Source organism: Hipposideros armiger, unplaced genomic scaffold (genome assembly GCF_001890085.2).
Source record: "Hipposideros armiger isolate ML-2016 unplaced genomic scaffold, ASM189008v1 scaffold_81, whole genome shotgun sequence".
NCBI classification, from domain to species: Eukaryota; Metazoa; Chordata; class Mammalia; order Chiroptera; family Hipposideridae; genus Hipposideros; species Hipposideros armiger.
In genome coordinates, this window is record NW_017731431.1 from 1,278,813 (window position 1) to 1,295,593 (window position 16,781).

The 16,781-nt window shown below is 35.3% G+C and overlaps 1 protein-coding gene across 1 annotated transcript in view; it reads left to right on the plus strand.

Annotated features, from left to right (window-relative positions):
• The window catches only part of ASCC3 (activating signal cointegrator 1 complex subunit 3), a 311,675-nt gene that overhangs the window by 202,664 nt on the left and 92,230 nt on the right, over positions 1-16,781 (plus strand). Inside the window, exons 22-29 of the mRNA XM_019643638.1 lie at positions 550-648; positions 1,604-1,772; positions 2,364-2,584; positions 3,948-4,033; positions 6,311-6,477; positions 6,588-6,733; positions 6,860-6,980; positions 10,280-10,422. Coding sequence (XP_019499183.1) covers positions 550-648; positions 1,604-1,772; positions 2,364-2,584; positions 3,948-4,033; positions 6,311-6,477; positions 6,588-6,733; positions 6,860-6,980; positions 10,280-10,422 — 1,152 coding nt within the window. The remainder of the gene's footprint in view (positions 1-549; positions 649-1,603; positions 1,773-2,363; positions 2,585-3,947; positions 4,034-6,310; positions 6,478-6,587; positions 6,734-6,859; positions 6,981-10,279; positions 10,423-16,781) is intronic.

Consider the following 16,781-nt stretch of genomic DNA (forward strand, 5'->3'; position numbering starts at 1 on the left):
GGTATCTATCCAATGGAAAATTATTTGTCTATGAAAAGAAAGGAAGTACTGATGTACACTGTAATATGAATGACCTTGAAAACATTATAGTAAGTGAAAGGAGCCAGTCACAAAAGATCATATATTAAATGATTCCATTTATATGAAATGTCCAGAATAGGCAGATCTATAGAGAGTGAAAGTAGATTATGGTTGTCAAGGGTTGGAAGTTGGGAGAAAGGGGAAAGGTAGGTAGTGACTGCTAATGGGTACAGGTTTCTTTTGGGGGCAATGAAAGTATTCTAAAATTATATTATGGAGATGGTTTCACAACTTTGTAAATACATTAAGACCATTGACTTTATACTTTAAACTTAAACTTTTATATAAAAATATATCAATAACAAGAGAGAGGAATTGGTGCTTGGTATGCAAACAACAATATCCCTTAGTTGATCGCTTCTCGGCCTTTTGGCTAAGATCAAGTGTAGTATCTGTTCTTATCAGTTTAACAATATACCTTAGTTGAGTTACAATATACATAGCATTAGGATACTGTTTTTTTTCTAGGTTCATGGGACAGTAGGAGAACCCTGGTGGATTTGGGTAGAAGATCCTACAAATGATCATATTTATCATTCAGAGTATTTTCTAATTCTTAAAAAACAGGTAAATATATATATATGAATACATCCTTATTATGTTGATATCATAAAGAGAAAATATAAGCTAGCAAATTTTGCTTTTACCTATTTCTCTATAACTTCTAGTGTAGTTAAAGCTTTTTTTTTTTTAATACTTCTGTGTGGTTTTAAAAGAAAACTAAATGTTACAGTATTAATATATTCAGTGTGATCTTATTTTGAGAAATTGCATTGTAATCTTTATCATGGTTTGAGGCATTGCTTCCAGAGAGGTGGAATATGTCAAATGGGTGGGATAAATAATATAAAAAGTAAGTTAAATAAATAAGAAATAATAATAACTTTAGGTGTTACATAAACAGAGTACTAGTAGTATTGAATCACATTGTAAAAAAGGCATTCTTTTTTAAATTCTCTCAGTTTGATGCTAGCATGTTTAACTGTGATGCTTCATTTGTAATTTCTCTTTTTATCAAAGAGAAAGCAAGCTTTAGGCTGGGAGTCTTGGGTGGGCAGTAGTAGAATTTTATAGCAGTGTTTTGTTTTCATTGCATTTATTTTCATGGTTACCTTCTATGTATGCCAAGTGGTTCTGTTTTTCCACTTAAGATAGTGATAGAATTTAAAGAAAAATATTGAGTAAATAATTTGGTAAAAATCATGCAGTTAAGTAATTGTTAAGTAATTGAATGAATAAAGTTTGGGGAATTCTGATCATGAGTCTAATTGGTAACCTGATGATATGCATATGTAAATATAAATTGAGTATAAATTTAACCTTCTGTTATATCAAGTATCCTCAGAAGGGAACCACCCACAAATTTCTGAAGTACCTGACTGAATATCTCAGCTATTTAGAAATCTAAGATATTTTCTTTATCTTTAGTATATATTGCTGTACTATTGTCTTAACAATAGACTAATAAGACCTTTATGATATTAGAATATCCATTTTCACTTTAAACTTCATATCACATTAGGTCATTAGTAAAGAAGCTCAACTGCTGGTATTTACAATCCCTATTTTTGAGCCTTTGCCTTCCCAATACTACATCCGAGCAGTGTCTGATAGATGGTTAGGCGCTGAGGCTGTATGTATTATCAACTTTCAACATCTGATTCTGCCGGAGAGACATCCTCCCCATACAGGTAACATTGATTAGTAACTTGAATCATTGATTTGCCAAAATTGTCGTTTTAGTTAATGTTGAAAAGCATCTATGCTTTAAAGTTGTCTGAACCTGAATCAAAATCCAACTTATAATAATACAAATTCAGTTCAGTTTTCTTTGGCTACAGCAACAGTGCACTTGACCACTCTAGTTTGATCAGTTGTCTAACAGATCAAAAGAAATTTGTTACAGTAACCATTTTCTAGTCCTGAAGTTTACAAATGGTTAACATTTTTCTACAAATTGGGTTAAATTTAGTTTTGTTCTGTAACATGCATGTTTTCATACACCTGTCATTCAAATCACTTTCCTGATTGGAAAAGAAAGACATAACATTATAGCTGGTTTATGTGGAACTCCCCCCAGAAAAGTGACCAATGTTTCAATCTTGTAAATGTGGTAACAGGGGGACAAAATATCTGCAGCTAGTATATAAGAATTTACTTTAAGCTTTTTTATTTACCCTGTAAGGAATTAAGGATTGTTCTAATTTATTTCTAAGATACAGTATTCAGTGTTGTGCGTGTTTCCTGGTTATTGTTTAATAGTACCTGTTGCGTCTTTTCAGAATTACTGGATCTTCAGCCTTTACCAGTCACAGCTTTGGGGTGTGACGCATATGAAGCACTGTACAACTTTAGCCACTTTAACCCCGTGCAGACACAAATATTTCATACACTGTATCACACAGACTGCAATGTCCTACTTGGAGCACCCACTGGATCAGGAAAGACTGTTGCAGCTGAATTAGCCATTTTCAGAGTCTTCAACAAGTACCCTACTTCGAAGGTCTGTTTGAAAGAATCACATGTTTACATTCAACTAGAAAAGGCATTTAATAATCAGTGAACTAACCAGTTCTAAATATATTGGCAGGACTCAGTGAGTAGCTTTGTAACTCTCTTAGGAAGGTTTTCGAGGCGGCAGAGGAGGCAGAGATCAGTATTCAAATAATTAGCCACAATAAAATTTACCTTAAACTTTGGAGTCTTCTAATTCGATCTCTAATGTACATAATGTCCTTTCATCATTATAAGATATCTACACTTTATTGGTAATTTCATTGTAAGATACCTAATTTGTAGCGATATTTATAAGATATGTAATGATTCATAATCCAAATCCTTCGGCTGTGAAGGAAATGCTAATACTGTAACAAATACCGTTTGATTATACTCAGGCAATGCAGATGTGTAGCTGTAGCTTTTATTCCACTTTTCTCCATTAGCATTTAGTTCATATAAAATGACATGGCAAGTCCAATAAGTATTAGACTTTAAGCATTCTTAAAATAGGAAGTGCTCACAGTTTAAAAACATTATTTTTTAAGGAAGCTAATTCATATGTTGGATTGGAATTAGGCGCTCTTTTCCTGATCATTTATGATTGCAGAAATGTTTTAACTTCCTTTTTCAGTGACTTCCAATTAGTGGCTCTTCTTCCCTGCTTAGCTTTAAGTTGTCCTAGTCTGTTATGTGATTATTGATCCATTAGGAGACGTGTTATACTCCAGTAGAGCCCAACTCTAAATTTGAAACATTTTAAAGGAAAGAATTTTTTGTTTTCAGTGAATGACCTATATGTAAATTTGGATTAAGACCAGTTGTTTTTTAAAAAAGTAAATAAAAGGTACAATACCTAAAATATACAACTGGCATCTTCCATAAGATCTACCCTAAAATTTAAACAACCAGATTAATTCTCTTCAGAATTTCAAGATTAGTAAATGTTTTTGTGAAAGAGGTACAACTCGGATAACTATTCATCATAATACCAGGAATAACTTTTATTTTTATCTGAACCCAATTTACTTTACGTAATGTATTTTTCATGATATTTTTTTATTTTTTTACATTGTCTTAGAAGATAATTTCATTATAAAATGCCTTTAAAAAATCACCTTTGGTGCTTTTCAGAAAATATTTAAAGTTTTCTGTTAGTATTTTTGTGATGTATTTCCATCTTACTTTGGATAAATGTAAATTGAGTATGTTAATGACTTTTTCCCATTTAAAATTTTAAGTCTTTCTATATTAAAATATACATTTTAAAACTATATTGTCATATTTTGGTAAGTTTTATGGTTTACCTTTATTTGAAACTTACTGTCAATATTTTCATGAGAGTCTTTTTGCCCCCCTCTCCCATTTAGGCAGTATATATTGCACCCCTAAAAGCTCTAGTACGTGAGAGAATGGATGATTGGAAAGTTAGAATAGAAGAAAAACTTGGTAAAAAGTAAGTTGTCACTTTTTTTCAGAAAATATACTTTGAATAATCTAAAAGAACCAACAAATGAAAGATTTGCATAAAATTTGAATGCTTTCACAATGATTTCTGTAGTCTTTTATTTAAAGGTATTGTAACTATTTCTAAAATGTTATCAGTATTCCCATTGTTTTAAGATTGAAAAGTATAATTTTGAAATTATTTAATATTAATACTTTTATTGTCAAGATAATTTTCTCAAAAATTTTAAATCTAAAAAAGAAGAAAAAAATTTCTTTTCATATCATTCAGAGTAACTTCCAAAAACTGCTTAGAAGGCATTTTACATGTAAATAATGTACCATACAATAGAAATTCCTTTAAGAAAATGACTTTTTAAAATATATTTTATATTGTACAAGATGGTTAAGCATTGTAGTATTGTTTTTTTAATAGCAACATTGCAGGTAACCTTAATGTCCAATAGAGTATTACTAAATAAATTATGGTATATTCACACAGCACAAAATATTGTATTAATATCACTCTGTAAAAGAAAGAGCTCTTGGGCCAGCCAAGTGGCTCAGTTGGTTAAGAGTTAGCTTATGAGCGTGAGCTCTGAGCAACAGGGCCACTGGTTTGATCCCCACTTGGGCCAGTGACACTGCGCCTGCACTGAGCTGCTGCTGAGCTGCCATCAGGTGGCAGGATAGCTCAGCTGGTGAGAGCACGTGCTCCTAACAAGACTGCCTGTTCAGTGATGGGCTACGCCAGCCTGCAATTAAGACTGAACTCAGCACCTTGAGCTGAGCTGCCACCCAGATGGCTCAGTGGATAGAGCATGCGCTCTTAACAACAAGGCTGCTGGTTTGACTCCCGCATAGGATGGTGGCTACACCCACCCGCAACTAAGATTGAACACAGCACCTTGATCTTAGAGGCCACAAGCTGCCAATGGGCAGCCAGATGGTGACTGGTGCCCTCCACAACTAAGACTGAAGAACAACAACTTGGCTGGTTCCCCTCCCCAGTTCCCCACCACTGTTCCCCTCTCCCAACTCCCCAATTTAAAAAAAAAAAAAAAAAAGAAAGAGCTCTTTATATACTGAAAGAATGATCTCTTGAGATATAAGTATTCTACCTTTTGTTTTTAAAAAAAATGGTGAAGAATATAAGATTGCTTCAGAATGAAAGCTGGATGACAGGAATAGATATGTTACAGAGACTATTCACTACACATTCTTTGAACCATATGAATGCATTACATTTTCAAAATAATAACTAAAAGTAAAAATGAATAAAAATAAGTAAAAACATTGTAAACACTATAGCTAGGAGGAGATAATCTTGCCCTCTTTTTGTTTGTCGAGTATTAAAACAGATGTAAAAATGATTTAGTGGTTTCCTAAAATTTTGAGTTAGCTTCCAGATTTCCATTTTTCTTACTATAAAACTGGGATTAGCTCAGAATGAGGTTGCACATATTTGATCCAGCTTTCTTCTTCATGTTCTAATATGTTTGAATTTACCTGTAATTTATATAGAAAATTTCAATCTAAGAAATGAAGCTTACACATAAACATATTTTAATTCATGACTCCTTTTGTCTTTTTTTTTAATTAAAGTTTTTTAGGGTAACATCGTTAATAAAGTTCCATAGGTTTCAGGTGTACAATTCTATAATACAACATCTCTATATCACATTGTGTGTTCACCACCCAGAGTCAGTTCTCCTTCCATCACCATATGTTTGATCCCTTTTACCCTCATCTGCTACCCTCCTCCCCGCTTACGCTCTGGTAACCTCTGAACTATTGTCTGTGGCTATGAGTTTTTGTTTCTTCATTTGCTTGTCTTGTTCCTTTGTTGTTTACAGTTTTATATCCCACATATCAGTGAAATCATGTGGTTCTCAAAAAAGCCAAGAACCTCCTTTTGTCTTAATAAGTTACCAGTTTCCTTCATTAGAAAGGTGTTTATTCCAGCACATGGAAATGTGAGTTCATCTCTATAATCACATAGGGCAGAGATTTTGTAAACATAATCAAAGCAAAGTTTGACACTTTTCATGGCTGCATAAAAGTTAGATTGTCAGTGTTTTGATTTTATATGTCTTTCATTTTATGAGAGGAAATCATCTTAAAATTCTTAAGAAACATTTTGGACTCAAATCACAGAAATTTCAAATCACAGAACGGGAGATAAAGTAGTTTTAAGCAATATAAAATTTTATTTTGAAAGATGTATTTTGCCTTTCTGAGGTCACATTACCTGAAAAGTTAAAGGGATCTTTTTATTTCTTTCCAGAGTTATTGAGCTAACAGGGGATGTGACTCCTGATATGAAATCCATTGCCAAAGCTGACCTGATTGTCACCACACCAGAGAAATGGGATGGAATCAGCAGAAGCTGGCAAAATAGGAACTACGTAAAGCAAGTCACTATTCTCATCATCGATGAGATTCATCTGCTCGGTGGGTACCGCTGTATCGGAAGCCGTTTTACAAACTTTGACTCTCTTGCCTGCATCCGCCAGCGTCGAGACTGGTTGCCATGATTAACGTGTATTACCCATGTTTCCTAGGGGAGGAGAGAGGGCCTGTTCTGGAAGTCATTGTCTCCCGGACAAATTTCATCTCGTCGCACACAGAAAGGCCTGTTAGAATAGTTGGCCTGTCTACTGCACTAGCTAATGCCAGGGACCTTGCCGACTGGCTCAATATCCGTCAGGTGTGTGGAAGATGGGCAATCGGGCATTTAATGGTGTGGCTTAGGTGGCCGCATAGGGAGGCACTGGAACATCGTACACTTAAATGTGCAAACTGAAAATGGTTTCTCTTGTCATCTTTACTCCAGATGGGCTTGTTCAACTTCCGACCATCAGTCCGCCCAGTTCCACTGGAAGTTCACATTCAAGGTTTCCCAGGTCAACATTACTGTCCTCGTATGGCTAGTATGAACAAGCCTACGTTTCAGGGTAAGCGTCAGATGCTTGGAATGAATAGCAACCATTTTGTATGGTGTCCTTCAGTTGCATTCTAAATAATTTGGATTTCTTTGAGAGGGTGATATTGCTCCAACTTCTCACAGATCTGAAACTGTGTACCTCAACTGTTAAATATAAATACATGTTGAATTAACTATTGGAAATTAGATTTATAAATGATAATGTCTTTGTAGTAGAAAAATGCATATAATTTTAAAGAGTAGTCAAATCAATCTAAAAATGGGTTAAGGTGTTTTTTATGGTAGTAGTTTGAACAAATGTTAAATAGAAGCCACAGTAAAAACCAAGTCACGTCATCTTAATTTTTACCAGAAACTATAAAACTTACAAATTTCAGTAATTTTTTTCCTTCTGCGTCTGTGTTGTGTTTTTTGTTTTTCCCTTTCTAACAAATTAGGCATCAGGAAAGATTTAAGAATAACACTCTTATTTTATAGAAACATGTTTAGGCTGCATAAGGAATATTTATTATATCAATTAAAAATAACCTCCAAAATAAATTCTGTAATGTGAACTGCTGTTGATTGTGAGGTGACAGTTGTGAGGTGACTTTTTAGCTGCTGTAATTAGCCTTATGACAGAAGCAAAGTATTGATTGTGAACTAGAGACCAATCTTGGCAGTTCAGATTATTTACACCTCCACAGAAGCATTGTACAAAATCACTAATGAACAATAAATCTGCCGTGAGCTGTTCAGGCACACCTGTTCCTGCAGCAGCAAAAATCCATTAAATGTTGAGGTTTAAAACAGAGACAGATTCATTCATGATTATGTGTACAAATGATACCAATATTGTACTAATATGTATATTTAAAACCTTGTACCTCTAATATGATTTATCAAAGCATTGCCATTTGCATTCTGTAATATTCTGATAAACTGTGAGTGAGAAATGAGGTAAATGAGTTATTTTTCACAGTATGTATTATTGAGATTTCTTGTATCTATCTATGTAAGGAATGTCTGGTTGCATACCATTGATTAAAATGAAGCATTTTGTGTTATGTAAATCAACAGTAAATAACTGAAATACTTACACTTCTCTAGATATGGTATTGATACAGGAGATATCTTTATAAACTATTTCATTATACTCGTAGTGGATCCCTATATTTCTTTGAGTTTGGAAATATGGGTTTATGATAGCTTTATTTCTCACTCTTAGGGTATAAATATAGTCAAGGTCATGTCAGCATTTCCATTATTAACCTTGTTTCTTAGCCCATAGAAAGAAATTCTACAGTTCACATTTCGAACAAGAAATTACAAGCAGGTTGAAGTTTCCCATATAAAAATTTTAAATATCTCTGGCTGCTATAAGAAAGCTAATAGATATACCGTATTTGCCGGCGTATAAGACGACTGGGAGTATAAGACGACCCCCTAACATTTCCACTCAAAATACAGAGTTTGTTATATACTCGCCGTATAAGACTACCCCCTCTTCCGCACACCTTCCACACACCAAATAAAAGGTAAAACAATATCAGATTTGATTTGGCCCACTGAAGTGCAAACAAGTGTATTGTATTTCGTGTCACCACATAACCGTTTTGGCGATGTTGAGCCACCATGTCTGCTACATGTTTTTCGAGTTCTGGCCAGTGTGGGGTGTCTCTTCTTAATGCACACTTACCCCTTGGCATACTCTTCAATGCTTTCTCATTTGCTTTCCAGTCCCGAATCATCTTTTCTGTTACTCCATATTGTCTTGCAGCAGCACAATTATTATTTTCCTTAGCAAAGTTTATAACTTTCAGTTTAAAATTTGCATCATACTTCTTTCTTTTGGCTGGTGCCATGATAGGGATGATAGGGGTTTGACTGGTCGACATTTTCTATGCTGTACTGTACAATGGTGCAGTATTGTGGTTGGCTGTTGGCTGTATACAAAGCCTGATTTGATTGGTCCCTGCTCCCTGTTTGCCCGCCCTGTCACTATAGCAGTCTGGTCCACCCTTGCATCAGCATCTCCCTGGGACCTCACTAGTGCGCAAGTGCGAGCTCTTCAACATTCTAACAGGCACCATGATAGCGCAAAATCGCGAATCTTCAATGCATATGTAAAGAAATATACGGTAACCTGAATTTACCACACTCGCAAAATCGCATACAGCCGACCATACACCCAGTATGGTATCGCGATTCACGATTTTGCGCTATCATACTGGGTGTATGGTCGGCTGTGTGCGATTTTGCGAGTGTGGTAAAATCGCATAACAGCAAAATCGCATAACAGCCGAGCATACACCCAGCAGCGCTGCTGATGCCTGACATATGTGGAATGAAGTGGGCGGGCATCGGGAGGCCACTATGGCACGGGGCAAGCACTATGGGCAGTCTATCTGAAGTGTACCTGGCGTATAAGACGACCCCCCACTTGGAGGCATATTTTTCAGGGCCAAAAAATCGTCTTATACGCCGGCAAATACGGTAAGTATACTTATGCCATTTTATCAGTATTTTGGAGCCTCTGGAAATCTTATTTCCAGTTAGGTCAGATGACTTTTGTGGCTCTTTTTAAGTATTTTCTTTTTTCATTCTTGTTTTCAGACTACTCATCTCATCTTCTGTGTGTCAACTACCCATGTGCCATCACACAGATAAGATAGAGATTCAGGCATGGTATTCTCTTCAGTTCTCTTCTGCATTCTGTTATCTTCCCACTTGAAACTTTACACATATGTTTTTAGGAAAAGATTCTTCTGGCTTATCTATTACTAGTTTATTGATAAAAACCCTCTTAATTTTCCATCTATTGGTAACAGGGCAAAAATAAAAGGAATTTTTTGTAGCTTTTCTTAGGGACTTTTCATCACCCGTGCAGCACTTGACTCTCTCCACATCCCAGGACGAGTTAGCACTGTAATATCATTTCTTAGGCAGGCTATGACACAACTCAGAAATAGAAAACTCAACTCAACCTAAGATTTAGTATCTATATACAGCTATTAATGGAAAGTCTCAGCTTTTAATGACTCCTTTCTCAGCAGCTCAGAACAGGACTGGGAACCGACAAAGTTAAATCTTGCCTATCCCAGGCAATATACTCTTTTAGGTAGGGCCAGCTTCCTTTCCTTTACTATCCTTTCTAAAATATGCAGTCAGATCCATCTAGTACCTCAAATAATGCTAAATTTCATGACCAAATTAAGAATTCACTTAAATCATTTACAACATTAGCTTTCATTTATGCATTTGATATCCTAAAAATGCAGATTCCGGTGTAAGTGGCTTACCGTTTTATTTTCCACAACTTTTCAACAGCAATTAGAAGCCATTCTCCAGCCAAACCTGTTTTGATATTTGTCTCATCAAGACGTCAGACCCGCCTTACTGCTTTGGAATTGATAGCCTTTCTGGCTACTGAAGAAGATCCAAAGCAGTGGTTGAATATGGATGAAAGAGAGGTAAGCAATATGTTTTTTTCTACTTCATTCATATACATGGAAGATTAGTTTCTGTTGTAGTATAATGTAAATTACATACCAGGGGATGCCAAACAAATGTACACACATTTTAGGAAAGGAAAAAACTGTATTAAAATTATGCTGATGGTAACCACTTTGAGCACCTCTTGTAATTGCAGAACTCAAACGTGACTTGTGTTCATCTTTTGTTATCAGTGTATATTGAGTATTGCAATTTTAATACGGTTTTTTCCTTTCTTAAAATGTGTATACATTTTTTGGCACCCTGTGTATTTAATTATGTTTAGTTTTAATCTATACTAAAAGTTTAATGTAAAATTACAGAAACTTGGGGAAAGAAAAGAGGAAAGAAGAAATGCATAATACTGCCACCTGAGCATCATTAACATTTTTATGTATTTTCTTCCAGTAGTGTCCCACTAAATATTTGTGTTCTATATCCATATTTATCCCTATATTTTTTCCCTTTAACATAATCACCTGTATTTATTTTAATATTCAGCTAAGTTTTCATAATATTTGAATGAGTGCTCTCTGCCTTCAAGGAACTTATAATCACTGTTGTAAAATTAAATTCTTATGAAATCTATAATACCATGACCATTTTCAAAGATTTAAAAAACTAGTACGTATGTAAAACTCAACAACCTGATTTTATCCTTTAGCCAAGTAATAACCATCATTAAAATTTTAAGCAATTATAGTTTTGTCTACATAATTATATTCTATTATGTGACTATTCCGTTATATTTTTCTAAGATAATTAATCATGCATCTTTATTATTGTACAAGTTCTTTAATTTAGAATTATTTCTTTAGTATAGAGTTCTAAACTTAAAATATGGGTCAAATAATATGGACATTTTTGTAACTTTTCATATAACTGCTAATTACTTTCCAAAAGAGCTATACCATTTGATGTGATCACCATTAATGTATGAATTATCAGCAGTATAAGAAAGAGACAGTTTTACTACATTTTCATTTGTTGTAATTTATTGATATAGATAAAATGTTCATTATTTTAATGCTTTAATGTATGCTTTGATTTTTGTGTACTTGAACATTTTTTTTCATATATATGTTTACTAATTGTCTTCTTTTTCTCTTTTGTCTCTTCATTCCTTTGGGCTTTATCTGTTGCAGGAAAGCATTTTTCTTATATATTTGTGTGAGGGCCTTAGTAAATTTAAAAGAAAAACATATGCACATCTAAAACTTTATATGATATCACTTTTTTCCATATTATATTTATTACTATATATATACATATACTTATACATGTTAATCCTTCATCTGCCCTATTACTTAATTTTGCTAGTTCATTGGCTATCTTTTTGTTTTACTAGCTTTTTACACTGGGGCCTTTTCATTTGAACGATACAGTGTGTGAATATGGTTCTTTGTGATTCCTTTACTACTTCTAACTGTAGACATTCCCTCTCTTCATTTCCTTTCTCATACTTTTTCAGTTTTTTCATAATGTTTTCCTGGTCGGAGTTATGATGAAAAAAATAGATGAAAATCAGTAATAAAATTGTTGCATTGTCTCCTTTCCCCCTCCATATCTCCCCGCTCTCATCTTATGCAGCCTGAAGAATAGTAAAATCAGTGTTCGTAGCCCACTAGTATTGCAACAGTTTGCATTTCCCCCCTTCTACTCCCCATTACTCATGTAGGATTAGTAGTCCTGTTAGCTGATACTGTATATATTACACTAATATGTTAATCAACATTAGTTAACTATTATTAGTTATATAATATTATATAATTAGTATATAATAGTTAATATTTCAAAATGTTCTTGCATAGGACCATAGATTACCTTATCTACTAATCAGTAGCTAATCTCAAAATTAGTTTCATGTGACAGATATCACACGACTCCTTGAAGTAGAGTGAAAGCTATCATTTTGTCTTTGAAGTTTCATCATTTCTTCTTTAATATTTCTCATATGTGTATACCAAATATTTATACAAGATAATTTGGGACCAAAATACTTTTGTCAAAAGGTTTCCTGTTCTGTGTTATTTCATTAACATGCCCAAATAATCCACCTGTTGTGTCTAAACAGTATCTTGACTTAGGGGGCAAATGCTGAAAATTAGATACATGGAATATTGACAGTTTAGTTTATGTGCCGCAACGATCTAGGCATTTTTTTTCTTTTTTTTTATTCCTAAAAGTGTTCCAAATGGAGACTTTTCTTTGAAGTCAGGGTACAAAGTACATACCTACTGAACACATTTTGGGATGTTTGCTCAAAGTGTATATAGGACTGCATTTAGCACATGTGTGACTCACATTCACCTCAAATGTGAACCTCATGTGCTCTTCCCAGCTACAGTACAACTCTGCTTTTTTTTCTTTAATTTTAATGCATGAGACCTAAGGAACTATGGACAGTTCAGCCATTGTATGAAATTACTTCTCTATTTTGTATTTTCTTATCAGCACAAAATTTTATCACAAAGCCTAATAATTAGAAACCATAGATGTTACTTGCATGGTTTCTGCTGTTTTGTAAAGGTTCGCTGCCATAGTAGGACAGTTAGAAATTATGTCATTTAGTTTCACTGAGTCCATCCCAAAATGAAGACAACCCAGGCTTTGTTTTATCCCTGCCTCTAAAAACAATCACCTTTAAAATAAAAATGTCAGAGGGTTTGCAACTGAACACTGTGTAAATTCAACCTGATTCTACCAAACCTACTAGAAGGCAGGTGTTTCCCTTGTTAAATCCCCTAAAGTAATTAACTTAAAATAGGAGGACTTTTTAACACTTTAATCTTTGCATCATATTCTGGGCTGGAAGTTTAAGTGCCATTTCTGCTGCTGCTCCTTGTACAATGTCTAATTGGTGTTCTGTGGCAGAACATAGGTACTCTGGATTCTTGTGTTGCCAACTGGAACATTCCAAGGAGGCAGGGGAAGCCCAGGAGCAATTATCCTGGCAGCTGTGGAGTAGGGCGCCTGTGGAATAGGATAGCATCAGAGTCATTCTACAGTTGATTGGCAGTAAGTCAGGAAGTGTCCCTAGATATGGAGGTGGAAGGGGAGGGGAGAAGAGGAGAAACAAAAGAAAGCTAGCACAAATCTGAAGATGGAGAGAAAGAATATGACTCAGGAAGAACGTACGTGCACTATTTTAATTCTTAGCAAAAGCAAGACAAGTTATCCATCTATCTTCTTAACCCAGGAAACTCTCAAAGTATTAAGACACAGAAAGACCCCTTCAAGTGTATCATTGATGTGAAATCATAGTGCAGTATCACGAAGCTCCAAGTTATCCCTTTTAGATTTGCCATTATGAAGACTTCTTGCAGTGATTTCAGAAGTTTGTGGGCATATGCTACCATGCCGTTTGGATTCTGAGTTTGACAGCCACCACTTCCACCATTAACCTTAGAATATTGTTGGGCATTTGCATCACTCTGTCAAGCTTCAAACCCAAGACCGAAACCTCAGAATGCCTGAGCTTCAGTCTCTAGCATGCAACAAGAATAGGGACTGTCTTCCCCTCTTTGGCCTTTCTTCTAGGAGATGTTCAGACACTGGGTGTCCACAAATAGCAAAGATACACTGCATTCCTTTAGATGGCCAAACCCATTCATCCACCATCCTCTTCATACCTATACTTAAAAAAAAATAAAAATAAAAAAATTTCCCCTAAAAGTGCAATTCTCACTCATATATCCCAAATCCACACTTCCCAAGGGAGTCAACCAAAAATTTCATCATTGACTCCATTAATTATAGATCTCTTGGTTATATCCAGTCACCTTCTGGTTCTTTTGCAATCCCATCTCAATATTCTTTAGCCAGTTGACTAAATTATAAAGCTACCCACAATCAACACAACATGTTATGTTCAACAGTGGAGGATAGGGAGAGGAAAGAGAAACAAAATTAATTGAAATATATAAAATACATCAGTTAAAATATGTTAGTGCATATATGAGATTGCAAGGAAGCAAGGTAGAGGCCACAGGATTTGTTTCTGCAACTGATGAGGGGATCAAACATATTTGTAATTTATGTTCTCTACCATCTATCACCTACACTTCTTCAGCCAGCTCCTAAACTAATATTCTTTATCCAGTGAAGTAACCAAAACCCATAGTCCTGAGACACTGAAAATTGTGGTTTTTGTATATGCTTAATATGTAGGGCTTTGCTTTGATTAATTTTTCAAATGGATACAGGTGTGAGATTTGTCTGGGGGCCATCCAGATTTTTCCCTTCCTTTATTGTGCACCAAAAGCTCAATTTTTTCATCAGGATCAAGCACCTAAATTATCCTATGACCACATTTTGCTTGTTCATCCCGTAGTATGAGAGCCCCAAATGGCCATATGGCTGTTTCAGCTTCCAAGTAAATTGTTACATCTCTCGGCTATTAAGCCTCCAAACTAGGAGAGCTAGTTACAGGGACAGGAAACAAAAATTTTCCAAGTGGTTCATTAGCTATGATTGCAAAAGACATCCATACACACCGACTACTTGGTTCCTGGAACTGTATATTCTGGCAGTGAGAAAAATAGTATCATTTAATGATTTCTAGCTCAGAGCATACACCTCATCCTACACGATAGCACTCCAGCCTTGCCAAGTAATGTCTCTCAGCTGCCACTCTGAGTCATTAATCTATAAAACTAGCTCTTTCTGGGTAATGAGGGATATAATAAGACCAGCGGATCCCAAAGCATTCATTGTCTTAATCTTTCTCTGTGAAGTGAGTTCCTCAGTCAGAAACATTATTATATGGGATATCATGGTGATATATAAGACATTCAGTAATCGTACTTGAGGCTACTGGTAGAACCTGATGGCAGGAAAGGAGAAGCAAAATCCAAACTGTCCATTTTAGATATCATCTAAAATAGATACCCTTCTGTGACCAAAAGGGTCAAATATAATCCTTTTACCACCACATAGCTATCTGATCCTAGGGGTAAAGTACGTTAAAATAGGCCAAGGTTTTTGCATTGGTGGCATATTAGGCACTGAGCAGTGATGGTGGCTGGGTCTGCATGAGGAAATGAAAGTCTGTGTTTACCCGTGCAGAGTCTTAATCACTTCTGCCATGGCGCCACTTAGTACATGAACCCATTGCACAAAATACTGAGGCCTGAGAGTGAAGCTGCCTGATATCTTCAGAGGTGGTCATTTTGCCCACTTGACTATTAACAGTATTTTTCACACTGCTATTAACTTTTTGGTAAACATCTTCATGATATATAGGTAGCCTTTTATTCTGGGACCAGTCTAAAAGTTCATTCACTTAAAACTGCATTTCTCACCACCTCTCTTCCAATAGCACCCTTCTTTTTTATTATTATTATTATTAGTTTCAGATGTACAAAACAGTAGCATTCTTGCTGAGCTGATCATTTGGCTAATCCAGTAACTACAGAGCAAAGTGTGCATCATCACTTTACATCACCTGTGCTCTGCCGCAAAGTGACAGGGATTTATTTCGCTTAGCATAATAATCGCAAGATCCATCCATGTTGTTGCAAATGGAGTATTTCATCTTTTCTTATGGCCGAGTAATATACCATTGTGTATATATACCACATCTTTATCCAATCATCTATCAAAGGATACTTTGGTTGTTTCCATGTCTTGGCCACAGTAAATAATGCTGCAGAGAACATCGGAGTGCATATATCTTTACGGATAAATGTTTTCAGATTTTGGGGGTAGATACCCAGGAGAGGGATTGCTGGGTCATGTGGTAATTCTATTCTTAGTTTTCTGAGGAACCTCCATACTGTTTTCCATAGAGGCTGCACCAATTTACATTCCCACCAGCAGTGTATGAGGGTTCCTTTTCTCCACAGCCTCTCTCTAAGTCGGACATAAAAAGTTGAGAACCATATGACCTCACTCATATGTGGGATATAAAACTGAAAGCAACAAAGGAACAAGACAAACATAGAAACAAAAACTCATACACAGACAACAGTTTAGCAGTTACCAGAGGGTTAAGGGGGGAGGGGGTAATAGATGAGGGTAAAGGGGATCAAATATACGGTGATGGAAGGAGAACTACTCTGGGTGGGGAGCACACAATGTAATATATTGATGATGTATTATAGAATTGTACACTTGAAACCTATGTAATTTTACTAACCATTGTCACCCCAATAAATTTAATTCTGAATTAAAGATGGAAAAAAGTGACAAGGAAATACTTGACATTCAGCTTTTACTCCTTTCCTTAGAGTCATCCTTGAAAGGGGCTGTAACACCGTCTCAGTGTACTTCATGTGATGCTGCTATCTTATTCAAAGTCATTTGTAATTTGTAATTTTCTTTTCCCCAAGTCAAC